Below are 27,950 nucleotides of genomic sequence, written 5' to 3' on the forward strand. Positions count from 1 at the left end.
AAGCAAACAAGAATGCTTAATCAACTATATTTACAATATTACTGAAATATTAAATACACAACAGCTAAACAAAAATGCGCCCATTTCCCTTGACAATGGCAAGGAATAATACAGTCAGCTTTCTCAGAAGCTTGACATCATGAGGCCATAGTTTTTTTTGGTACTATTCAAGGACCTGCACATGTCTAGTAAAGCCTGGAGCATTCTATCTTAACTCCACAGTAACCACACTATGTATTGCTGGTGTTGGGCTGCATTCGAGTGTTTCCTTATGAAACCCTGCATGATTGCTGCATTAAATACAATGAGGAAGTGTTCAGTCATGTGTTGATTTCCTTACAGTATATGCATGCATTGTTGGAAAAAAATAGTCACTGCGACTTTGCAATAGAACCACAATGGAGAAGCTAGATCGCACTGCACTGTTGGGTCAGTAGGGATGCACTTGCCACAAGTAGTCCTAACTGGAAACTAATAAATTCTTGGCAACAGTCATAAGGTTTAAACTTCTAAATCAAAGCTGTAGCAAGAATGAAGGTAAATGATAAACAATTTGCTCATTGAAAGTTAAATATTTTTAAAAATTCATTGAATAGAGTATGCCCCCTGCTCGATTATCCTGCACTGCTCTATAGGACTGTGTGGGACAATTTTGGGCATATCCTTAAACACGTGTCCACTAGCATCTGAGACACAGTTGCTATGTATTCATTAATGAGCCTCATCGTGCATTCACCTCAAACATTGTCCTGACAGAAGGGCATTGACTTGAGACACAACTCACTTCCCAGACAACAGGAATTCTGCAGATGCTGGAAATTCAAGCAACACACATCAAAGTTGCTGGTGAACACAGCAGGCCAGGCAGCATCTGTAGGAAGAGGTGCAGTCGACGTTTCAGGCCAAGACCCTTCGTCAGGACTAACTGAAGGAAGAGTCAGTTAGTCCTGACGAAGGGTCTCGGCCTGAAACGTCGACTGCACCTCTTCCTACAGATGCTGCCTGGCCTGCTGCGTTCACCAGCAACTTTGATATGTGTCACTCCCCAGACCTAACCTGCTGATTACAAGCATTGTTTTTAAAAAGTCCTGATTAACATCCAACAGTACTCTCATCCAGATGGCAGGTTCCACTCACCTGACCCAATTGAGAAACTTCATCAGAGGGTTAAATTAATTGAGGGAGGCAAAGTGAAGTCCATATTTAAAGACGCAAACAACAGGAATTCTGCATATTTAAAGACAACTTTCAAACTACATAATTACTCCCATTCGCCTGACCAGGTTTTCCTACCCCAGCCTCTGGCCCTACCGACTTACCCAGGGACAACAGAGTTGATCTTCTTTACTTCTGCTTTTCCAGCAGCACACAATACACCACACCATCTCAAAACACAAAGTCCAAGATCCAGGATCACATTATTCTGCCACAACGTACTCATTTCCAACTGCTGAATCCCCAGAAATAGGCACACTTAAACTTCTAATTCCATTGGGATTCCTAACAGCTTGTGAAGTGTACACATTGAAAATAAAAAGAATGTTTCAATATTTTATTCAGCCATGTTAACACCCTTTATTACAGCAGTAATAGGAATAGTTAGAACATGGTACTTTTAGAAAATCAATTTAATTACAACTTGCTGACAATATATGTGGCTACTCTCATATAGAACAGTTAAATATATAATTCTTATTTAAAGACAAACATCAATTAACATTAACATCAATGCCGGTGAAGCCATTTCTACATCTGGCATTTTATGGACTGCTCTTATTTTTCTAAAAAGTTTTTCTTTGTCATTACATTAACATTACTCTAGTTAAAAAGTCTCACATTGAAATAATGATACTGTATTGACATGTACTGTACAGTCATCTTGCTCTTTTATTAATCATTCAAAAGCCCATACAGTTTTTATTTGAGAGACTCATTTTAGCCACTTATCTCATTCTAGAAGGTCACATGCCAAATTGCATGTGAAGCTGCGTCATTCCAGAAAATATTTGCGCTCCGGTTCAATACCTCAGTGATCACCATTTACTAATTGGGCATTTCTCTGACATTTACTGACGTTATGCAGCCACTCCAAAACCACAAGTCTACCATCAGATTTCTTTTGAACACTTTGATCACCTTCGTTACTTTGAACACAAAATGTTCAAAGTAAGGACCTTATGACATACTGTCATTAGTATGCTACATTTCTGCTGTAGCAGTTGTGTGGATGATGGTGTTTGAGCACTTGTGAAGCAACAATAATTCAAAGTTTCAAAGCTTTACAATCAAAACCTAAGCAGTTTAATAAAATTAAATTTAAAAAATTGTACAGTTGACAAGCTTTTAACAATTACTAAAAAAATAAAATCCACCCTAATGAACCAGCCGTGAACATCCAGAAGATGATGATGCCTGCGAACATTGCACCCAAGGGCGACATCCTCCTGACGGCTCATGATTCTACTGCTTTCACGCCTTCTTTTTCTTTCAAACGTGGTTCTGCTACTGCTGGAGCCTGTGATCCACGTTTTGTGGTGTGTTGCCGGGCCAACTGAGTGATCTTCACTTTGCTATCTCCAACGGTGTTCTGTGAGGCTTTCAGCAAAGCATCAGGCTAAGAAGCCTGGAGACAGGGTGTGAGCTCATGACAGACTCCATTTCTCGGCAATATCGGTGATTGAAGCACCAGGGAAGATTGAAATAATCCAGGCAAGTGTGGAAGGCATGGAGGTGTTCAGCACCATCTACCAGCCTCTCGCTTGCAGCTGCTTGAAGGTGCTTGCTATGATGGTCTCCCCCTCTCGCTCGTTGCTCCTGAAGGAAGATGCTTGCTACGATGGTCTCTCTCTCTCTTGCTCATTGCTCCTGAAGGAAGATGCTTGCTACGATGGTCTCTCTCTCTCTTGCTCATTGCTCCTGAAGGAAGATGCTTGCTACGATGGTCTCTCTCTCTCTCTTGCTTATTGCTCCTGAAGGAAGATGCTTGCTATGATGGTCTCTCTCTCTCTCTCGCTCATTGCTCCTGAAGGAAGATGCTTGCTATGATGGTCTCTCTCTCTCATTGCTCCTGGAAGATGCTTGCTATGATGGTCTCTCTCTCTCGCTCGTTGCTCCTGAAGGAAGGTGTTTGCTACAATAGTCTCTCTCTCTCTCTCTCCCCCTCCCTCTCTCGCTCACTGCTACTGAAGGAAGATGCTTGCTATGATGGTCTCTTTCTCTCACTGAATGCTCCTGAAGGAAGGTGGCCTACATTTGAATTCTCTCTCTCTCACACTGAATGCTCCTGAAGGAAGGTGGCCTGCATTTGAATGGTCTCTCTCTCTCTTGTTGCTCCTGAAGGAATATGTGTGCCATGATGGTCTCTCTCTCTTCCCCCCCCCAATCGTTCATTGCTCCTGAAGGAAGGTGCTTGCTACAATAGTCTCTCTCCCTCCCCTCTCACTCAATGTTACTGAAGGAAGGTGTTTGCTATGATGGTCTCTCTCTCACTGAATGCTCCTGAAGGAAGGTGGCCTACATTTGAATTGTCTCTCTCTCTCTCTCTCCCGCTGCTCTCAGAGTCTGGTGCTGCAGTTCTGGGTTTTGGGCAAGCTTTAATCAAAGTGGTTTGTGTATTGGACTCTGTCGTTCACATTGTGATGTTTCTCTGGTTTCTAGCTGCTCCTTTCCTTGTTGCTATTTTGGGTGATTTTGAATCAGCGTGGCCTGCAACGGAGAAAGGAGCAACCAGAAACCAAAAAACACATCGTAATGTGAACTACAGTCCAATCCACAAAATCTCAGACCCAAAACTTCAGTACCATCCTGCAACAGCATTGAGGGAGAGAGAAAGAGACACCATTTGAACAGAGGGTGAATGAGACAGAGACACCATTCGATCAGAGGGTGAATGAGAGAGACACCATTCGATCAGAGGGTGAATGAGAGAGACACCATTCGATCAGAGGGTGAATGAGAGAGACACCATTCGATCAGAGGGTGAATGAGAGAGACACCATTCGATCAGAGGGTGAATGAGACAGAGACACCATTCGGTCAGAAGGTGAATGAGAGGGACACCATTCGAACAGAAGGTGAATGAGACAGAGACACCATTCGATCAGAAGGTGAATGAGAGAGACACCATTCGATCAGAAGGTGAATGAGAGAGACACCATTCGATCAGAAGGTGAATGAGAGAGACACCATTCGATCAGAAGGTGAATGAGAGAGACACCATTCCATCAGAGGGTGACTGAGAGACAGACACCATTCGATCAGAGGGTGACTGAGAGAGAGACAACATTCGATCAGAGGGTGACTGAGAGAGAGACACCATTTGATCAGCGGGTGAATGACAGACACCATTCGAAGAGAGGGTGAATGAGAGAGAGACACCATTTGATCAGAGGGTGAATGAGAGAGACACCGTTCGATCAGAGGGTGACAGAGAGAGAGACACCATAGGGTGACAGAGAGAGACACCATAGGGTGACAGAGAGAGACACCATTCGATCAGAGGGTGAATGAGAGAGACACCATTCGATCAGAGGGTGAATGAGAGAGACACCATTCCATCAGAGGGTGAATGAGACAGACACCATTCGATCACAGGGTGACTGAGAGAGACACCATTCGAACAGAGGGTGACTGAGAGAGAGACACCATTCGATCAGAGGGTGAATGAGAGAGACACCATTCGATCAGAGGGTGACTGAGAGAGCCACACCATTCAAACAGAGGGTGACTGAGAGACACCATTCGATCAGAGGGTGAATGAGAGAGAGACACCATTCGATCAGAGGGTGACTGAGAGACACCATTCGATCAGAGGGTGAATGAGAGAGACACCATTCGATCAGAGGGTGACTGAGAGAGCCACACCATTCAAACAGAGGGTGACTGAGAGACACCATTCGATCAGAGGGTGAATGAGAGAGAGACACCATTCAATCAGAGGGTGACTGAGAGACACCATTCGATCAGAGGGTGACTGACAGAGCCACACTATTCAAACAGAGGGTGACAGAGAGAGAGAGACACCATTCGATCAGAGGGTGACAGAGAGAGAGACACCATTCGATCAGAGGGTGACTGAGAGAGAGAGACACCATTCGAACACGGTGACTGAGAGAGACACCATTCGATCAGAGGGTGAATGAGAGAGAGAGACACCATTCGATCAGAGGGTGACTGAGAGAGAGAGACACCATTCGAACAGAGGGTGAATGAGAGACACCATTCGAACAGAGGGACAGAGAGAGACACCATTCGAACAGAGGGTGACTGAGAGAGAGACACCATTCGATCAGAGGATGACAGAGAGAGACACCATTCGATCAGAGGGTGAATGAGAGAGACACCATTCGATCAGAGGGTGAATGAGACAGACATCATTCGAACAGAGGGTGAATGAGAGAGACACCATTCGAACAGAGGGTGAATGAGAGAGACACCATTCGAACAGAGGGTGACAGAGAGACACCATTCGATCAGAGGGTGAATGAGAGAGACCATTCGAGAGGGTGAATGAGAGAGAGACACCATTCGATCAGAGTGTGACAGAGAGAGAGACACCATTTGATCAGAGGGTGAATGAGAGACTGATAGATGGTATTGAACCCCTACTCACCTTTTGCACCCACCTTGATGTTTTCAATATTCCTTGACACTTTAGTCAGCGAGAAATGGAGTCAGTCATTGGCTCACGCTCCGTCTCCAAGCTTCTTGGCCTCGAGGCCATACACTTCGCTCAAAGCTTCCCAGAATTCCCTCAGAAACAGTAAAATGGCAGAGCGCTTAATTGGCCTGAAAACAGACCATCAAACTGTCTATCACAGGCTCCAATAGTACCAAAACTACATTTGAAAGAAAAAGACGACACAAAATTAAGTTGTTTCATGGAGCATCTGAAGGATGGTAATGCTGTTCATTGGTGCCATCTGCTTCTGAATCTGTGTTTTGCATTCTGTGTTTCTCACTCTTTTTTGTTGCCATTTGCGCGATTTGTGTTTTTTTGAGCGTGAGAGGGCTGGTGCTTTTCTTTGACAGGTTCCATGGTTTTTCTTTGTGTCGTGGCTGTCTGTGGAGAAGATGAATCTCAGGGTCGTATACTGCATACATACTTTGATAATAAATGTACTTGGAATCATTGATTCCAATGACCGCTACACCTTATAAAAGGCCACATTTTTCTTGTACTAATTTGCAACAATCAATACTGAGAATTAAAAGCCAAAGTGGATATCCCTCAACAACTTGGATACAATCCAAGAGATATCACTAGCATGAATATTTAAAGTCAAAAAAATTAACTAAGAAAGTACAATCTACATTCTCTGCTGAGAGTGGAATCCTGTCAGAGGCTCACAGTTTATACTAATTCTCAGCAGGTTCTTGTTAATGTGGACAATCAGGTGAAATCTCAAGAAATGTATCCATTAACTTAAGGGCTTTAACTTAAGTTATGAGAGAACAATGTGAGTTGGTTATTTTGTCCACTGCATTCTGAAAATAAATCTTAAACTAACTGGAATAATGCCCCATAATCTGCAACACATGTCACAGTAATCCTGTACAAAAACTGCTCATCCAAGAGCAACACTGGTGTAGACAAGTTATGCAAATCTTTCACATGAAGTAAGGTCCACAACACACCACATCCAACCTCATTCAGTGCAATCACTTTGCAATAAAACTATGAAAACAACTGGTAAATGCCATTTACTGATTCCTCTTCAGGGAAGCTGGTATTCGCATTCCTGAGATCCAAACATTATTATAAACACATTTTGTTACAAAACAAGATGTGGGGGGGGGGAGGTGATGGTGGTGGGGCAGGGAGGTGGTGGCGGTGGGGGTAAGGATGTGGGGGAAGGAGACAGGGGTAACGACACAGAGTGGAAAAGAGTCGAGGATCAGCATTTCACAATATTTAAACATTCAGCCAGCAACACTACTTGTGGTCTTTATGGCTGTGGCTTGCACCATGTCTACGTCTTCTCTTTGGCTTCACGTGCTCCTTTTCTTCTGTCGGCCAACTAAACCCATTAACAATTGCAGTACCACTGTCATTATCAATCTCTTCATAATCAGAGTATTCTTGGGCTGCTCCTGTAAAGTTTTTGTCAGGGTAAATTTCTTTCAGTTTTTCATCAAAGTACATTTCCAGACTTCTTCCAGCTTGGGCCACCTCTGAATCTGGCTGTAAAAGATCATTGTAGGTTCAGATGTTTTGCATATTTACAAAAATAAATACTCTGTTATTCAATGCTTATACTTACTGAATTTCAACTGATAATAGCCAAAATCTATTCTTCTACAGATAAGATTTACAAATGCAAAATCTCAGTCATAGGGCACATAGCACAGAAACAGGCCCTTCGGCCTATCTGGTTCTCGGCAGCCATCAAGCACCAATTTATATGAACCCTATATTATTATTTGCACATTCCTACTAACAAGCACCAGGTTTCACCCATCACCAGCACACTCAAGGCAATTAATAGTGACTGATTAGCCCAACAATCCAGGTTTTGGGGATTTGAGAGAGGAAAATTAAGCCCCTGTTGGAAACCCATATAGAATATGCAAGTGCCAGATAAACAGCCTTGGTGTTTATGACTGCACCCAAATTATTGGAGCTACAAGTCAGCAGCTCTACACATCTCTGCCTCTGTGCTGTCACCTATCAAAAGAGAATGCATTCGTTTGAAATTACTATTACTTTATGAAAAGTTCAGCCATTAGAAAGGTTAAATGAAATGTATAAACCATTGACATCAGTATTAAATGGACAATTTCTATTTAATAACGCTAAAAATAGCTGTTATGTCCAGCCAATCTTTGAAAATGTAATTCCACATCAGAGACTGATGAATGGTCAGCTTTTTAAAATGGAAAATCCTGAAATCTATATACTGTACGCTGCAAGGAAGTGTGCTATGAAGGGCTCACTGGATCTGCATATTTCCAGCACCTCCTCACCATGGGAAAACACTAAAGCCAATTTTAAAATTGACATTTTGGCCAAATGAGTTCAGAGAACTGTGCAGACAGGGCATGGAACTATACGTCTCCAAACTTATTAAGATTCATAAATACATCATTCTGATATGAACACTTAATTAAATGCAGCTTTAAAAAATCCATTTTTAAGAAATTTTGTAAAGGATCACCTTCACTGTTGAAATGTACACTGAAATTACAATTTCTAAAGGAGCCTTGAACTATTCATGTACGTGGGAGACATCTGAAGTTATGCATATGTCCTTTATCCATCTATTACTTACTGTTTGTAAGAAATAGCAAAACTAAATTCCTTGTGATGAGGATTTTCAAATTCTCCAGAAGATGGAAACTGATATTAGGCTAAAATAAAAGTTGCTTTCAAACACTTGAATGTTCTACGATATAAATTGACAGCAACAAACCTACATAATGTTAAATTCGCAGCTGAATTAACTCATGCCATAACACTGGTAAAATGGCACATCAATGTCCTGCAGGCTGTGAAAAGCAACGTCAGGACTTCTAAGAGGCAATTAAAATCAGATAGCACCTGTACATCTTACTCACATAATTAAATTTTGCGCAGTTCATAAACATAAGCTGAATGTCAGAAATAAATTCTTCAGGTGTGTAGTAATGGAGCGGGCTCTTTTTCTGAAGTTTTGCCCTCACAGTAGAAAGATCCATCGGTCTTTTGATTATCTGGTAGTAATGACGGGCCTGAATAAAACCAATCATTAAATAGTTAGCAGCAAGCATTAGAAAGGAAAAGTATTGATGAACCAAAACATAGACACATTTTATTTACACAGCCATTTAATCACCCCTGTCTTCTATCTTTTGGCAGTTTGCTTTATTGCTCCCCACCATCTTCTGTCCCTCAATACTTGATTAAAATGGTTAATTTCTAAAACTTGATTGACCTGAAAGGTTTGCTCTTATTGTTTCTACACTGATGCTGTCTAACCTTCCAGCATTTTGTTTTCATTTCATTTTTTCCCACTATCAGTGGATTTTAATTTCATGGGCTATACAGTCAGAGGCTTGGCTAAGTGATAGCATTCTTACCTCAGCATCAGAAGACAGGCTTCAAGCTCAAATGTTTTGAAGGAATAATCTAGGCCAATGCTTCAGTGCTGAACCAAGAAAGAGCTATATCCCAGGAAAGATTTTAACCTGAGGAACCACTTGCCCTCTCATGTGGTCTTGCCCTAAGACTGGGATACTTTAATATCCGTAAAATTGATTACCTAAACCACAGTAACCATGCTCTGCACCACTACCCTTGCCCTGTGATGTCCTCATAGATCATGCTGGCTCTCTTGATCTACTACATAAGATATTCGCCCTTCAAATATGGGCCAATGACAACACCTAAATGCACAATATTAAATTACCTCCTTTAAGACTATAAAGCACAGCCACAAAATTAGGCCATTCAGCCCATCCAGTCTGCTCTGCCATTCCATCATGGATGATCCCAAATCCCACTCAACCCCATACACCTGTCTTCTCCCCATATTCTTTGATGCTCTGACCGACCAGGAAGTGATCAACTTCCACCTTAAATATACCCACGGACTTGGCCTCAGGCGCAGTCTGTGACAGAGCATTCCACAGATTCACCACTGAGATTCAGTACATTGGCCTATTCACACAATTCATATTTAAGTTAAAATACAGTTCAAAATCACTTAATACTTCATTTACAAGCAGTGCGAAAATTAGATGCAACTGGTTAATAACCAAACCGGTTCATTAGCACTAGTGCATTGCCAAGGCAAGTAATTCTCCACAATCATGCTGATGAGCTCCTTCACTGCTTTCGGCAGTTGCTTTAACAACATTGTATGGTTTACCGTAGCCAAAGGTTGCACTCACCTTTGTAAAAGACAACAGCAAGTGCCAGTGAACTATGCTTACCAGTGGGCTGACGGGCTCGTGAAAGGGCAGGCTCAGTGGGTAGCAGTACAAGTGTAAAGTCAGCTTCTCACATTTCTGTAGGTAACACAGTTTGAAGATAGGAAATCAACTCTCAGAATGGATATGGCTCATACCCACTACCCACTAAGTCTCTATCCTAGAAGAGCAACTTAGACTAAATATTGAAAGGAAGAGAGAAAGTGGAAGGCTACGGAACTGTATGGCTGTTTCACATTGAAAGCACAGCCCTTTAATAAAAGATCTAATGCTTTTCTGTCATATATGTGACGGATAAACTCTTCTTTGGCTTCCAGATGGATACAGATATCAATTTTAATTGATTTTCAATGACAAACTCAGCCATCTTCATCAGGGATGATGCCTGGTCACGACTAGTCCAGTGGTATATATACCACCCCCCCCACCCCACCCACCACCCCGAACCTCCTGATTGGCTAGTCTTCAACCATTCAGGTTTCTGGAAATTAGATTGTAAACAAGGTGGGACAGCAAAAACCTGATTGGCTGAGGATTAACCAATCAAGAGGGGTGGATGACAGAGATATATACCACCAAACTTGCCATGCTTAGGCATCATCCTTGATGAAGATGGCGGAGTCCGTCAGTGAAACATCGATTAAAGTCAACACCATTACCCAGCTGGAAACCCGAGTAGAGTTTACTCCACTGCCCTTAAAGTTTCCCCTTTTAAATAGATAACACTCAGATAGTTGCACTCAGTTAGGGAGTTAGGGAGTACTACAATCCCTTTCCAAATATCTGCAAATCCAACAACTTGTTTTCAACCATTGCCTGATTGTTGATTCCAAGACATCAGAATCAAATTCATTCACACTGCAACACCATACAAGGCATTAATCGCAAACATTAAAGACTACTGAACGTATGGACTGATACTCACCCTTTGGTCACTTATAGAGAGTCCCTGTAATGTCCTTATTCCCCTGTTTTCGTTGATATGCCGTGTATTTTCACAATCATATTCCACTTCTGGCATCACCACATTCCGACACAATGTACACAACCACTCACCCCTGTAAATCAATATTTTAATGCACATCTGAATGAAAGGAGTAAAGAACAGTTACAAGTGATCTGGTTAAGAAACTGAAATATTAACTCGCCTCCTCTAAACACAGTCTGCCTGCTGCACATCTTCCACAACTTTGGTTGGTGGTGCAATCTCCAACACCTACAGAGTTTTGTTTCTCCCTGGACCAATTTCTGTTGCTTTGATTACACTGTTAAATCTTGCAACCTTAAACATTAGCCAATTGTTATGCATATTGTTTAACCTCAGATAAACTAATACACCAAAGGACATGTTTTTAAATTATGCTGTTCAGCAGTCAAAACCTCCTTCACCTAAAATAAATCTACTCTATGATGGTGCCTGTCTCAAAGCTACTTTTAACTAGGGAAATGGTATAAGATGCCATCCCCAATTGCTGCCTACTTGCAGTATTATCTTCATAATGGAAGATTTTTTTTGATGCATTTGTGGCTTTGCTGGAAGCAATATTATTTTTGAATGTTTTCAATTTTTGCATAAATGGCAAAAGTGGCTACATTCTATTTTCAAGTGCAAAGCTGGTCACCAGAATCATTATTCCCTGTGAAGTCTTTAATTTATATTTTGTTAAGATGTTGGAGACAGAAAAGCTTTGGAAAGAGAAACCTTAAAAATAATGTATACGCACTAAAATGCCGAATTAAACCTGTCTTGTTTTTTTTGATGTCGTCAATTTCTGCATGGCTGAGTGAGAAAGGTAGTAATATTGTCAAATTCCTAGCAAAATTACATTGTAAGCAAAATTGAGATCAAAGTCTTCAAAATTAAGTAGTCTAAAGCTCTTAGATACCAGAACAAAATGTGTAACATAAATCCAGATAGTAGGGCTCCACTAATAGATATCAATGGGTGGGGGGGCAGTGAAATTCCCATTTAAAGGTATGCTTCAAAAAAAAAATCAGCAGAGGTCAAGTTGCACTGATTTGCAGATACAAATTAAAAGACATGACACAACAATGTAATCCTTAGTTACACTGATCTCTTCAATCTTTGAAAATATAATCTGGCAATTAATCACCAAGCTTTGGTTTCACGTTGTATCCTGTTTTGCATTAGTATCAGTAAACCACAGCTTGCTGTACTAGCTGCTTCAGTAAAATAGCTGCACGTTATTTCAGAGAAAAAAGGACAGAAAATTATTTCAATGTATTCATCTTGTTTCAACACAATGGGTTCAGAGAATTCCACAGCACAAAAGAGGCTATTTAGTTTATGTCTATACTTGATCATTGAAAGTATCCAGCAAATTTTAATTTCCCACTGCAAACACTTTCTTTTTAAAATTTATGGATACAGCTTTTCCTACTTGTCTTACCTTGACAAGCTTCAGCAATAATAATTCTTTCATTTGGCTCTATTGCTTTGAACAGTAAGCTCATGTTCTCTGGTAGCCAGTTCACTAACCGGCTGTATTTTTGACATGCCAGTGTGATCTCATCATATCCTTTGTTCTAATGAAGAGACACCCAGATTCTCAAAACTTTGTACATCGCTTCAGTATTTTGTCACGTGTGTTATATGAATCTTCTCTGCAGTTTCTCCATACCCATTCATTTTGTTTCCCCAAGAGCATTCAAAACCAGGCACTCTGTTACAAGGCAAGCATCTTACAGTATTTTTAAAGTTTTATATTTCTCTCTTGCAAAAATGTTTCTCTATAAAGCCTACAATAGTATACACCTTTCAATTGTATTTTCCTCCTGTTCTCACAAAGATCCCAAAATTCCCACATTTTGAACATTTTCCTTTTATTCTATATTCTATCCCCATAATCTCAGATGCCCTACCACATTGGGCCCTGTGTTAAATTCCATTATGTCTTTATCTTATTGTGGAAAGTGTTGAGGTGAGAAATGATTCAAGTATATAACATGATGAGGGTAGTTGCTGGTAAAAAGGGAATAACATGAGGATTTTTTAAAAAACATTATGTGTTTGGAATCAAGAATGCACTACCTGCAGGTGGGGTGCAAGTGTTTTCTCTTTTAGCTTCCAAGAGGGAATTAGGTAAATACACGATGAGGAAAAACTGGCAATGCCAGAAAGGAGGGTTTAGGAAGCGGAACGAGTGAATCAGTTAAAGACCAGCTCACTAGTTCCAGCTTGGACACAATGGGCCAAATGGCCTTCTTCAGTGTCATAGCCATGATTCTGGATTCCACCTATTTAAATAATAAATAGTAGTATGATTTAAACAACAGTAATAGCACGATTGATATTCGGGCAACTATGCTTCTATAGGGTTTTTTTTGATCCCTGTCAGAAGCAACTTGAATTTTCAACCTCATCATAAAGTACATCATTAACAGATGAAAGTGACAAGAAGTAACTAAACGGATTTACATTGGGAAGCTGAGAAGAGAAGGCACGTGACAGCTGAGATGGAACACCTTTGGGCATCGGTCGCAGCAGAGCAGCTCCCCGCCATTTAAACAGACCGCACAATAATCCTCATTGTCGTCTGTGGCGCTTGCTGCATTCGGGGTCGCCTGAGAAGTTGCTTCAGAGGTTTTGTCATCCGAAGGAGATGGGAATGGTGCAACATCAGGTGGCAGTTCAGAAGTAACTGCTGCATCATCTGCCTCACACTGTTGAGGAGGAGGAGGGTTCGAGTTCGGCGGGGTGAGAGTGCTGTCCAGAGTGATGTTCTGCAACAAAAAGAACAACGTTAATATAGAAAGTAAATCCAGGGCAACCATTTCTGTAAGTATTGCATCATTTCTAATTTTAAACAAAAATATAACAGGCAATGCAAGCAACAATCATATCAACCATAAAAATGTTTAGTAAATCAGCTCTAGCCTTCTCTCTTTAAGCATCAACTTAGCTTGCTTTCACTTTGCTTTCTGAGAGACTGAAGAGCATCTAAGTGTTTGTAAATGTTCAGCTGATGAGGCTCTGGCTCATGTCATTGTGCTGCAGGTATGTGCAAACAAAGTCCCTCGTAAAGAAGTTATCAGATCGCCAATGAGAGAGCAGTACAAACTGAGCTTCTAACACAATGATAGATCATTACTTAGCACAGGAAATACAGAGCCCACAAAACAGAAAGTACCATATGTTAATCTAAGCACTGCCAAATAACACTAAGAAATAAAAGCAAGCTACGAGGGGAAAAAAAACTCCATTATCATGGTAAATGAGATAGTGTATATTGATTTAATTTTTCCCAACAAATCCAATACTCATACACTTTTAATTGTAGCAAAACCATGCAGCACTTGGGTTAGTACACGTTTAATTTATTGAAGTTTAACAGATTATTTTATGAGTTGTTGGCATCAAATATCCCTCTGCTCACCTTTGTTGCAGTATTCTGACTGTTCATCATGACAAGGGATTTGCTTTCATCTTCATCAACAGTTGACTGCACTTTGAAGATGGGGAGCTGGCCAGAGGATGCTGCACAGATCTCCAATCGCTCCAAACGCACATAAGGCAACTTCACCCCATCCTTTTGAGCCCTACATGAAGCAAATTAAAAATCATAAATATTGACTAGAGTAAAATTGAAATAAAAGGAATAGTCTACAGAATGTTGGAGTGTAGAGGCATGACTTCCTTCCCTAACTGAGAGCTCAATGAAAAGACAGCAGATTTGGCATAGAATTAATAAAGTCATTGAGTACCACAGCACAGAAACAGGCCCTTCAGCCCATCTAGTCTGTGCCAACCAGATTTTCTGTCAAGGTCTTTCTACCTGCATTCAGACCATACCTCTCCAAACCCTAAACACAAAATAATCTGCAGATGTTAGGGTCAAAGCAACACTCACAACATGCTGGAGGAACTCAGCAGGTCGGGCAGCATCTGTGGAAACGATCAGTCGACGTTTCGGGCTGGAACCCTTCGTCAGGACTGTACAGGGAAGGGGCAGAGGCCCTATAAAGAAGGTGGGGGGAGGGTGGGAAGGAGAAGGCTGGTAGATTCCAGGTGAAAAACCAGTGAGGGGAAAGATAAAGGGGTGGGGGAGGGAAGCAGGGAGGTGATAGGCAGAAAAGGTGAATAGGGGAAAACACAATGGGTAGTAGAAGGAGGCGGAACCATAAGGGAGGTGATAGGCAGCTGGGGGCCACCATTCAGGACCCCAAACAGTCCTTCCAGGTGAGGCAACACTTCACTTGTGAGTCTGTTGGGGTCATCTATTGCATCCGGTGCTCCCGGTGCGGCCTCCTCTACATCGGTGAGGCCTGACGCAGATTGGGGGACTGCTTCGTCAAGCACCTCCGCTCCGTCCACCAAAACAGACAGGCTCTGCCAGTAGCCACCCAATTCAACTCTGCTTCCCACTCCCATTCAGATATGTCCATACATGGCCTCCTCTACTGCCATGATGAGGCTAAACTCAGGTTGGAGGAGCAACACCTCATACACCGTCTAGGTAGTCTCCAGCCCCTTGGTATGAACACAGGATTCTCCAACTTCTGGTAATTCCCTCCCCCTCTCTTCCCCTATGTCACTCTGCCCCCTCCCCCAGCTGCCTATCACTTCCCTCATGATTCCGCCTCTTTCTACTACCCATTGTGTTTTCCCGTATTCTTTCTTCACCTTTCCTGCCTATCACCTCTCTGCCGCCCCTCCCCTCCCCCACTCCTTTGTCTTTCCCCTTACTGGTTTTTCACCTGGAACCTACCAGCCTTCTCCTTCCCACCCTCCCCCCACCTTCCTTATAGGGCCTCTGCCCCTTCCCTCTTCAGTCCTGACGAAGGGTTCCGGCCTGAGACATCGACTGACTGTTTCCACGGATGCTACCCGACCTGCTGAGTTCCTCCAGCGTGTTGTGAGTGTTCCTCTCCAAACCCTTCTCATCGATGTACTAATTCAAACTTCTCTCACAGAATGAAGTGGAGATTTTTTTTAACCTCTCTGCACACAGTATTGTGGATTTCAAATTGTGATCAAAGGTACAAATGGTACAGAAGATGGAACAGTTCCAAGTAAAATTTATCATCAGAATATACACATGTCACCACATACAATCCTTTTCCTGAAAACATACTGAGCAAACTGATGGAACAGTTACTGTAACAGTAAACAGTTGGTGTAAAGGTAGATACAAAATGTGGAAAGACTGAGAAAAGAGGCAGCAGACAGGGCATCATGCAGTTAACTGAATGGTTTGTGTGTGTCTATTTTAATCTGATTTGTATCAAGAACCATGGATCAGTTTATGGATCTATGATGTTGTGGCCATTACAGACTTGGCTGTCAGAAGGGCAGAAATGGCTGCTGGACGTTCCAGGGTTCAGACATTTCAAAAGGGACAGGGAGAGAGGTAGAAGAGGTGGGGGAGTGGCATTTCTAATCAGTGCAGAGAGGAAAGGCACTGTGGTGGGACTTGCCTACGAATCAATGTGTGGAAGTCAGGAATAGGAGGGAGCAATAACTCTATTGGGAGAGAGATCCCACCCCCATAGCAACAGAAACACAGAGGAACAGATCGGGAGGCAGATTCTGAAAAGGTGCAAAGTTAACAGGGTTGTTGTTATGGGTGGCTCATATTTCCTAGATTATTGACAGAAGATGTGGACAAGCCGAGTGGAGGAGAGACTGCACGGAGTCTAGTGCCGGGCACTGAACCTGGTCAGGTGACAGATCTCACTGGGCCAGCATTTCGGAGACAGTGACCACAACTCCCTGACACTCCCATAGCTGTGGAGAGGGATTGCAGCAGGTGGAATTGCAAGGTATTTAACTGGGGGAGGGGGATATTAGGCAGGAAGTTGGGAGCATAAATTGGGAACAGATGTACTCAAGGAATTAAACGACAGAAATGCGAAGGTTGTTTAGTGAGCACTCACATGGGGTTCTGGATCAGTTTCTCCCATTGAGACAGGGAAAGAACCATGGAGGATAAGAGAAGTAGAACATCTAGTCAAGAGGAAGAAAGCAGAACACTTAAAATTTAGGAAACTAAGATCAGACAGAGCTCCTTTGTTCTAAGGTAGCCAGGAAGGAGCTTGAGGAAGGACAAGAGCTAGAAGGGAACATGAGGAGGAGTAGGATTAAGGAAAATCCCAAGGCATTCTAGATGCACATGAAGAACAAGAGGATGACTAAAGTGAGGGTAGGACTGATGGAGATATAAAAGAGGAAACATGTACGAGGAGGAGGAGGTGGGGAAGGTCCTTAATTAATACCCTGCCTCAGTATTCACCTGTGAGATGGAAATTAATGAATGTGAGGACAGCATCGAACAGGCTAACAGGCTGGAACACATCGACATTAAGAAAGAGGATATGCTTCAACTTTTGAAAACCATTAGGGTAGATTAAGCCCTAATAGCCTGGATGGGACCTACCATGTTACTACAGGAAGCAAGAGAAGGGAATCGCTACACCTTTGGCCATGATCTTTGTGACATCACTGGCTAAAGGAGCAATACAAATGATTGGAGGGTGGCAAATGTATTTCTTGTTTTCAAGAAAGGTAATTGGGATAACCCTGGGATTATAGATAAGTGAGTTTTACTTCAGTGGTAGGCAAACAGGCAGGATTTTTGAGCATTTGGAGAAGCATAGACTGATTAGGGTTAGTTAAGTTAGCTTTATGAGAGGCAGGCCATGCCTCATGAGCCTCACTGAATCGTCTGGGGAAGTTTCAAAGCAATAAAGACAGCAGTGGGTGTGGTGTACATGAAGTTGAGTATGGCATTTTTCCCCCCAGCTTCCTCATGGTGGACTCATTCAGAAAGTCAGGAGGCAGAGGATCCAGAGACACAGGCTGCATGCATTCAGAACTGGCTCTGCCACCCAAGGCACAGGGTGGCAGTAAATGGAACCCATTCTTCCTGGAGGTTATTGTCCACATTTAATTTTCATTTTTCTTTTTTTTTTGAAACTGGCAAGAAATTTTAATTTAAGGCATTCACTATTATTACTATACCCCTCACATTAAAGGCACTATACAAATCCAAGTAACTGCTATTTGAAACACCCAAAAATCAGAGGGGTAAAATTTCTAACAAGTCTGAGTAACCAGTCTTACTTTTCATCAACCTCACAAATAACACCACTAATAATATCATATAATCTGTCACAAGGCCTGGAAAATTACATTTTTTCTTCCAAAAATTTCAAAATATAGCAGGGAGCATTTGCAGTTCTCTCGTTCCTATATTTCACTGTGAGTTGATAAATGGGAAAAAGGAAGAAAAATCAGGGGAAAAATGCAATTTCCAACTCTGTCCTTTTTCCAGTTAATTCACTACGGACTCTATCAGCTAACTATTCCACTCTTGTGCACATTTGAGACACATATCTTTTCTCCACACCATTTGCACATCATGTTTCTTTGCGCTAAACTTTGTCAAACGTTCCAATCTGATGGACTGTTCCTTTCACCACTTGAGTGTACTTTTCCAGCCTTCTAATGACACATGCACCTTCCTAACCAACACAAACAAAATGCTACAGGAACACAGCAGGCCAGGCAGCATCACTGGTAACAAGTGATGGATGATGGAGCCATGGACACTGCCTGGCCTGCTGAGTTCCTCCAGGGGTGTGTGTGTGTCTGTGTGTCTGTGTGTGTCTGTGTGTGTGTGTGTGTGTGTGTGTGTGTGTGTGTGTGTGTGTGTGTGTGTGTGTGTCTGTGTCTGTGTCTGTGTGTGTGTGTGTGTGTGTGTCTGTGTCTGTGTGTGTGTGTGTGTGTGTGTCTGTGTGTGTCTGTGTGTGTCTGTGTGTGTCTGTGTGTGTCTGTGTGTGTGTGTCTGTGTGTCTGTGTGTCTGTGTGTGTGTGTGTGTTGCTTGGATTTCCAGCATCTACAGATTTGCTCTTGTTTGTGCATGCACCGTTCTGGCTGCCTTCTTACACGTGCACCATTCCTTCTATTTCCTTGTTTCCATGTGCATTCAATACTTTAACTCATACATAGCTCTACTGTATATAGATTGTGTCTAATAGGCTGTTCCACCATCCATCACTTGTTACCTCTGGTTTGCAATGTCATCCGTTATTCCTTCATTCTGTGAATCCGGTGTCAAATCTTGAGATCCACTGGCTCTAGGATCTAGAAAAAGCAATAATTTTATACCATCAGGAAACTATTCACAAAAAATAGAGGCATGCAGATGCTAGGTTTTAAAGTCAGATTATTACATGAAAAGTAGTTTAAGACGCTCAATCTATAATGTGTTACTGTAGTTTTCATAGACACCCCTCCCAATCTCTACTTTTCTATATTCTGAAAATGTTGAAAGATATTGCAATATTGTTTCTTCCATGAAGCTAGAGCCTCAATGATAACATAACGCAACTCAGGGATTCTGCAGAGCAGGCTAGAATCACTAACCCAAGAAATTCTTAACTGTGATCGGCCACTAAGATCTGCAAGGTTCACCAGCAAAGGGAAGAAAGAATTGGAGACAGAAGGAACATCATCTGCTTTGACACGCATTAGAAAATGTTTGCATTAATATTGAGTAATTTAAAACAGACATGATCAGGCCACTCAAAAGCTTGCTCAACCCTGATGTCCACGTTCACAAATCAAGGTGTGCTGCAGACAAAACATGAGTCAATTAGTTTGGGAAAGGAGTACACACATAATTGAATTCACAATTCTGTTAACAATGCATTTTAGCTGATTTTACATGACATAATAAAGTTATATTAATTTCATACACCTGATTTATGTAACATGCAGTCTATGATACCATTCTCCTTTAACTTAACCTTGCAAAAGAACTTTTGGAGAAAGCATTTTGGAGAAGAAATGGTGTGTTGGCCTTTATTTGCTTACAGAAGTAAGGAAATCTCCTTGTAGTACTAAATGCCCATACTGAGACTGCACTTGGGGCATTGTGCAGAGTCCTGGTTTCCTTACTGAAGAAAGGATATACTAGCATAAAAGCATAGAGGGAAAGCACCAAAGATTTACTGGGCTCATTTTGGAGATGGTGGGTTTACCAATGATGAGAGACTGAATAGACTGCATTTGGAATTCTTTAGGAGTTTATAAGGATGAGACGAGATTTCCTTGCATCAAAATTCTCAAAGGGCTAATAAGGTGGATGCAGGGGCTTCCCCAATTGAGCAATCAAAAACCAGGTAACATATAGTAATTTGAGAAAAAGGAAAAGGTCATATAGGACTGAAGTGAGGAAAAATTTCCACTCTCAGAGAGCGGTGAACATTTAGAATTCTCTACCACAGATGACTTTGGAGATAGCATACTGGGAGGAGCTTAGGAGGACAATGGCACCTAATGGTGACTCCTTCCCTTGCATCTTCAGAAACAGCTCTATTTCTATCCTTGATCTCTCATTTTTTACCTTTTCAAGGTTCTTTTGAAGACCCTGACCTGGATTTACATGCTGACTTCAGTTCTTTGTGGAAGTGAGACCCGCTCTCAGGCCTCACGACCTGCCGCTTTTCGATATGCCAAGGATGCAGCCTGGAAAACTAATGCACCTTCAGTGTGCCAGATTTTCATAGCTCTGGAGGCGGGCAGATTCAAGGCCAGTGCCACCGCCTGATGTATCGTGGGAGATAGAAGATCATAAGCAGCGAGCTAGCTGCTGGCTGTGTGCCCAGAGACCCGAGTTCTTTGGGCACAGAGCTCTGAAAAAGCGACACAACAGACTTTTAACACCATAAATCAGCAAGGTGCTTTGTTATGTCTCCCCTCTCGCTGTGAAACAGGAACACCTCTTTTTCCTTTATTAGGGAGAGAAGGTGCCTGCGGTACCTTGAATTACCAGGTGAACAAGTAGTCTTTGGGTTACTGCAAGTCTGTATCTTTACTGATGCTTTGTTGCACGCTTGAGTGCTCAGATTGGGGGTGCAGATGCTTTTTTTCCCCCTGGTGGGGGTTGTTGCTTTGCTGCTGCTTATGTATGGGAGGGGGAAGCTGGGGGGGGGGGCTTTGGGGTTCTAACATTTAACTGTCATTCATTCTTTGGGGCACTCCTCTGTTTTCATGGATGTTTGTGAAGAATAAGAATTTCAGGATGTATATTATATACATTTCTCTGACATTAAATGTCTCTATTGAAACCATATTCATTCAAATCACAGAACAATAGACTGCAGACATTAAGGGAACCAAGGAATAGGAGGATAAAGCTGGAACTGGTATTGTGGAAGATTACAAGTGAACCATGAATGAAGAAGCCAACTTACTTTCAGCATTAACAGAAAGGTTCATTGGTTCTTTGCAGCTGTTCTCCTTGAAAGGGCCTTGTTCAGTTTCCATGGGTTCCTTTGGTTCTCCACTGTCACTGTCTTTAGACTTAGAAACAACAGAGTAGAAAAGATCAGTTCTTCAGGCACCGATTATAATAAACAGATATTTAATGTAAAAAATTAAAATAATTTTATGGCATTCCTAACATTCCAAAAGAGTGTTCTAAGCAGGCTTAATCTTCTAATGATGTAATTGAGACAGAAATGGAGACATAGAAAAGTACAGCACAGAAACAGGCCCTTTGGCCCATCTGGTCCAAGCTAAACCATTTAAACTGCCTACTCCCATCAACCTGCATGGGGACCTTAGACTATAGCACTCCAGACCCCCACCATCCACAAACATATCCAAGCTTCCCATAAACGCTGAAATCGTACTCACATGCACCACTTGCGTTAGTAGCTTGTTCCACTCAATCATGACAGTCTGAGTGAAGAAGTTCCCCCTTATGTTCCCCTTCAACTTTTCACCTTTTACCCTTAACCTATGACTTCGGTTGTAGTGCCACCCAACCTCAGAGGAAAGAGCCTGCTTGCATTTAACCTATCTATAAGCCTCATAATTTTGCATACTTCTATCAAATCTCCTCTCAATCTTCTACATTCCAAGGAATAAAATCCTAACACATTCAATCTTTCCTTATAATTCAGCTCCTATAGACCCGGCAATATCCTTATAAATAAAGTTAAAAGAGTATAGAGAAAATTTCTATTTTTCCTGTAGGTAGGTTTCCAAAACTGCACAGAGTACTAGAAATTAGGCTACACCAATATCTTATACAACTTTAACATAACATCTGAACTCCTGTACTCAGTATTTTGCTTTACTAAAGCCAATGCGCTAAAAGTTTTCTTCCCAACCCCCTCTACCTGTGATGCTACTTTCAACAAATAATGGACCTGCATTCCCAGATCTCTGTGTTTTATCACACTCCTTAGTGTCCTACCATTCACTGTGTAAGACCAACCTGGTTGGTCCTACCAAAGTGCAACACCTCACACTCGTCTGCATTGCATTCCATATGCCATTTTTCCAGCTAGTCCATATCCCATTGCAAGCCATGATAGCCTTCCTCGCTTCCACGACACCCCCAATATTGGTGTCATCTGCAAATCTGCTAATCCAGTTAACCACATTATCATCCAGACCACTGATATAGATGACAAACAACGGACCCACACCAATCTCTGCGGCACTCCACTAGTCACAGGCCTCTAGTCAGAGAGGCAACCATCTACTACCACTCTCTGGCTTCACCCACAAAACCAACGTCTAATCCAATTTACTACCTCACCTTGAATGCTGAGCAACTGAACCTTCTTGACCAACCTCCCATGCCTGACCTTGTCAAATGGCTTGCTAAAGTCCATGTAGCCAACATCCACTGCCCTGCCTTCTTCCACCTTCCTGGTAACTTTGTCAAAAACTCTAAGATTAGTAAGACATGACCTGCCATGCACAAAGCCATGCTGAGTATCCTTAATCAATCATGCCTACTTATATATCCGGTCCCTTAGAATAACTTTCAATAGCTTTCCCACTACTAATATCAGGCTCACGAGCCTACAATTTTCTGCTATGTGTTTAGAGCTCCTTTCTCCACCCCCCCCCCAAAAAAAAACAGCAGAACAACTTTGGCTATCTTCCAATCCTCTGGTACCTCACCTATTGCTAAGGGTAATTTAAATGTCTTTGCTAGAATCCCACTATTTTTGCACTTGCCTCCCACAGGGTCCGGCCCTGGGGATTTATCCACCCTCAGGACAGTAAACACCTCTTTTTTAAAAATCTGTATAGAGTCCATGATATTGATGTTGCTTTGCCTGAGTTCTTATAGACTGTCTTCTGAGTAAATACAGATACAAAAATATAATCTAAGATCTCTCCCATCTCTTTTGGCTCCACACATGAATTATCATCCTGATCTTGAGGACCAATTTTGTCCCTTGCAATCCTTTTGTTCTTAACTTATCTGTAGAATCTCTTAGGATTCTCCTTCACCTGGTCTGCTATGGCAACCTCGTGCCTTCTTTTAGCTCTCCTGATTTCTTTCTTAAGTGTTCTCTTGCATTTCTTGTACTTCATCAGCACCTCATTTGTTCCTACCTGCCTATACCTGATATGCACCTCCTTTTCTTCTGAACCAGGGCCTCAATATCTCTTGAAAAAAAGGTTCCCTAACCCGTTATCTTTACCTTTTATTCTGACAGGCACATACAAGTTATGTACTCTCAAAATTTCACTTTTGAGGGCCTCCCACTTACCAAATACATCGTCAGAAAACAGCCTGTCCCAATCCAAACTTGCCAGATTGTTTCTGATAGCATCAAAACTGGCCTTTCTCCAATTTAGAATCTCAACCCACAAACCAGACCTATCTTTTTGCATATTTACTTCGAAACTAATGATCACAGTGCCATTAGATGCAAAGTGCCCATCTACACAAACTTCTGTCACCTGCCCTGTCTCATTCCCTAATAGTAGATCCAGTATCACACACTCTCTTTTGGGGGTTTCTGCATACCAATTAAGGAAATTTTCCTGAACATATTTGTAGAACTCTATCCTATCTAGTCCTTTTATAGTATGGGAGTCCCAGTCAATGTGTGGGCAGTTAAAATCACCTACAACAACAAACTTAGCTTTCTTGCAATCTCTCTACAAGTTTGTTCCTCTAAATGCCTTGGACTGTTGGGTGGTCTATAATGTTGCCCCATTAACGTGGTCATACCTTTCTTATTAATCGTTCCACCCATAACATCTCACTAGATGAGCTCTCCAATCAGTCCTGACTGAGCACTGACGTGACATTTTCCATAACTGGTAACACCATTCCTCCTCCTCTGTTCTGTCCTATCTAAAAAAACAAAACCCCAGAATACTGAGCTGCCAGTCCTGCCCCTCCTGCAACAAAGTTGCATTAATGGCTACAATACCATAATTCCAAGTGTTGATCCATGCCCTGATCTCATCTGCCTTTCCTACTTACATTGAATCACACACAGCTCAGGGCATTAGTTGCACCATACTCAACCTTTTGATTCTTGACTTTGTCTGAGGTCTTAACAACACACCTGCACACTCTGGATCCCATCTCCCTGCAACACCCCCCACCCCCACATACAGCAGAAGCAAACCTTCCTGCTAGGATATTAGCCCCCCATCCAGTTCAGGTGTAAACCATCCCTTCTGTACAGGTCCTACCTTCTCTGGAAGAGAGCCCAGTGATCCAAAAATCTTACACCCTCTCTCCTACACCAACTCCTTAGCCATGTGTTAAGTTGTATGATCTTCCCATTTCTGGCCTCACTAGCACATGGCATGGGTAGCAATCCTGAGATTACAACCCTGTTGGTCCTGCCCATTAACTGAGCACCTAACTACCTGAACTTACTCTGCAGAACCTGGTCACTCTTCCTAACTATGTCATTTGTACCTACATGGACCACAACCTCTGGCTGTTCACCCTTCCACTTAAGAATGCTGAGGACTCAATCCAAGATGTCCAAGATCGTAGCACCCAAGAGGCAACATACCATCGGGTAATCTTGTTCTCATCCACAGAACCACCTTTCTATTACCCTAACTAATGAATCCCCTATCACCACAGCTTACCTCTTCTCCCTCCCCCTTCCCTTCTGAATCACAGAGCCTCTCAATGCCAGAGACTTAACAATTGTGATTTTCCTCTGCTAGGTCATCCCAAACCCCCTCCAAACAGAATCTGAAGTGCTATAGCTGTTATTGAGGAGGATGGCCACAGGGGTACTCTGCACTGGCTGTTTAACCCCTTTTCATCTTCCTGATTGTTACCCAGCTTCCTGTGTCCTGTACCTTGCTGTAACTATCTCTCTATATGCCCTGTCTAACACCCCCTCAGCCTCCTGAGTGATCGGGATTTCAACCAGTTTCAACTCCAACTCCTCAAACGTGGTGTGTTAAAACTGCAGCTGAATGCACTTCTCGCAGGTGTAGTCATCAGGGACACTGGAAGCCTCCCTGTCTTCTCACATCCCACAAGAGGAGCATTCCACTCTCCTTCCTGCTCCACTGTTCTAACTGAGCAAATATAAAGAAAGAAGGGTGGGGGGGGTGGAAAGAAAGGCAAACTTCACCCTCAGTTTTTTTTGTCTTCTCTCACAGAAACTTCTTCTCGCTCGAGCTTCGAAGAGTTAAAGCCCAAGAAATAATCTCCACTCTAACTCTAACCACTCCGACAATGGCCACTCCACTTTCCACTGCCTTACTTTAGTTTGTTTTTGCCAATCAATCCCAAATGCTGATTGGCCACTACTCAAAGCACCAAACTATCCAGAGTCACTCCTTTTCTACTTAATCAGCGAACCCATCTTATTGGGCTTCCAATTTCCAATTGGGCTCTGCTCAATGAAGCACTAAGGACCACAACTTTACGCGTTTATGATTTCATTAATTGTCACTGAGAATTTGGGAGGGGGGGGAAGACCCAAGTTCCATCTTACCTAATCTTCTGACAATGATTTGCCATGAAGTTTGCTTAATAGAACAAAAAGGCCATTCCATTCAGATGTATCAAAACACTGAATTTCATCTCAAACTCAACATTGTTTGAGCCCCGACCTCATTCAAGATCCTGATCATGATCTACAATATCTGCCTAATTCTAAGTCATAGGCAGTCCTAACTCCAGATGCAATCTCCTTTTAACCCTGCATTTCTGTTTTCAGCTTTCTTAAGACTTACCTCTTTGATTCAGAAATATTGCTAGGAGCATTAAAACTGCTCCCAAAGTTTTCAGACTTTACTACTTATTAATTCAATTCAAAGTGATTTCACACCTTTCCTATATTATCTTCATCCTACCTTTGTTATCTGTACCAACATATCATGTGCTTTCCCATTTAACAAAATAGAAAAATGTCACAAAGTTGACTGTCAGGTTTTAGTAAATAAAATGTGACTAGAACCTTATACTTTGTCTTCTTTGGTTCCGGGTTTATCGGCATGTTTTCTGGCTGATGGCCTTGAGAGTCATCCTGGGACCTGGACACAGTCAGTGGTGCATGCAATTCAATCAATAAAGGGGCAGGATGCAAAGATTCCTTGTTCACAGTTAGTGTGGATTCCATTTGGCCTGAAACAGTACACTGAAAAATATATACCATAAAAGTATTTTAGTACAAGAGTGAGATCAAATTTCAAACAAGATTTTATGCTTATATCAAATTTCAATAGAATTCCCAAATGGTGAAACACAGTGTATTTAGAAGCTGGTTGTAGTTAGGAATACAGTATATAAGAACAGTTACCAAGATCTACCAGGTTAAATACTAGAACAGCCAGTGGGATCAGGGGTGCGGGTTAGAAATCTAGGATCTGCTATTTGAAATTTTAATTCACAAGTGAGTGATTTGATCTTTAACATATATAATGAGGCCACATTTTACAATGTGGCAACTTGAATTCCTAGATCTTAAACAGAGTGCTTGCTCATCATAAGCAAAACAAGCTTCCTGCATATTAAGAGACGCAAACACGAGGAATTCTGCAGACGCTGGAAATTCGAGCAACACACATCAAAGTTGCTGGTGAACGCAGCAGGCCAGGCAGCATCTCTAGGAAGAGGTACAGTCGACGTTTCGGTCCGAGACCCTTCGTCAGGACTAACTGAAGGAAGAGCTAGTAAGAGATTTGAAAGTGGGAGGGGGAGGGGGAGATCCAAAATGATAGGAGAAGACAGGAGGGGGAGGGATGGAGCCAAGAGCTGGACAGGTGATTGGCAAAAGGGATATGAGAGGATCATGGGATAGGAGGTCCAGGGAGAAAGAAAAGGGGGAGGGGGGGGAACCCAGAGGATGGGCAAGGGGTATAGTGAGAAGGACAGAGGGAGAAAAAGGAGAGAGAGAGAGAGAAAGAATCTGTGTATATAAATAAATAACAGATGGGGTACGAGGGGGAGGTGGGGCATTAGCAGAAGTTTGAGAAGTCAATGTTCTTGCCATCAGGTTGGAGGCTACCCAGACAGAATATAAGGTGTTGTTCCTCCAACCTGAGTGCGGCTTCATCTTTACAGTAGAGGAGGACGTGGAATTAAAATGTGTGGACATATCAGAATGGCAGATGTCCCTCCTTTTTTAAAAAAAGAGGCTTCCCTTCCTCCACCATCAGGAGATGTCCTCCTTTTTTAAAGAAAGGGGCTTCCCTTCCTCTACCATCAACTCTGCTCTCAAACACATCTCCCCCATTTCACACACATCTGCTCTCACTCCATCTTCCCGCCACCCCACTAGGAATAGGGTTCCCCTTGTCCTCACCTACCACCCCACCAGCCTCCGGGTCCAACATATTATTCTCTGTAATTTCCGCCACCTCCAACGGGATCCCACCACTAAGCACATCTTTCCCTCCCCCACCCCCGCTTTCCACAGGGATCGCTCCCTACATGACTCCCTTGCCCATTCATCCCCCCCATCCCTCCCCACTGATCTCCCTGCTGGCACTTATCCTTGTAAGCGGAACAAGTGCTACACATGCCCTTACACTTCTTCCCTTACCACCATTCAGGGCCCCAGACAGCCCTTCCAGGTGAGGCGACACTTCACCTGTGAGTCAGCTGGGGTGATATACTGCGTCCGGTGCTCCCGATGTGGCCTTCTATATATTGGCGAGACCCGACGCAAACTGGGAGATCATTTCGCTGAACACCTACACTCTGTCCACCAGAGAAAGCAGGATCTCCCGGTGGCCACACATTTTAATTCCACATCCCATTCCCAT

At 42.5% G+C, this 27,950-nt stretch overlaps 2 protein-coding genes across 8 annotated transcripts in view; one reads left to right on the forward strand and one right to left on the reverse strand.

Annotated features, from left to right (window-relative positions):
* Positions 1-27,950, forward strand: part of rpl27a (ribosomal protein L27a) — a 462,905-nt gene that overhangs the window by 166,873 nt on the left and 268,082 nt on the right. The gene's annotated exons all lie outside the window — the stretch shown is intronic.
* The window catches only part of trim66 (tripartite motif containing 66), a 218,907-nt gene continuing 192,452 nt past the window's right edge, over positions 1,496-27,950 (reverse strand). For 3 of the 6 annotated variants that reach the window (XM_072272543.1, XM_072272545.1, XM_072272546.1), the window contains 9 exons: positions 26,141-26,320; positions 21,131-21,239; positions 18,938-19,016; positions 14,307-14,469; positions 13,349-13,653; positions 10,835-10,967; positions 9,913-9,987; positions 8,557-8,709; positions 1,497-7,183 (listed from right to left, as the gene is read on the reverse strand). In XM_072272543.1, the coding sequence (XP_072128644.1) occupies positions 6,935-7,183; positions 8,557-8,709; positions 9,913-9,987; positions 10,835-10,967; positions 13,349-13,653; positions 14,307-14,469; positions 18,938-19,016; positions 21,131-21,239; positions 26,141-26,320 (1,446 nt within the window). In that variant the 3' untranslated portion in view covers positions 1,497-6,934. Of the gene's footprint in view, positions 7,184-8,556; positions 8,710-9,912; positions 9,988-10,834; positions 10,968-13,348; positions 13,654-14,306; positions 14,470-18,937; positions 19,017-21,130; positions 21,240-26,140; positions 26,321-27,950 lie in introns of all 6 variants that reach the window. The other 3 variants (XM_072272548.1, XM_072272547.1, XM_072272544.1) reach the window with 2 other exon arrangements.

This window comes from Mobula birostris, chromosome 11 (assembly GCF_030028105.1).
Source record: "Mobula birostris isolate sMobBir1 chromosome 11, sMobBir1.hap1, whole genome shotgun sequence".
NCBI classification, from domain to species: domain Eukaryota; kingdom Metazoa; phylum Chordata; class Chondrichthyes; order Myliobatiformes; family Myliobatidae; genus Mobula; species Mobula birostris.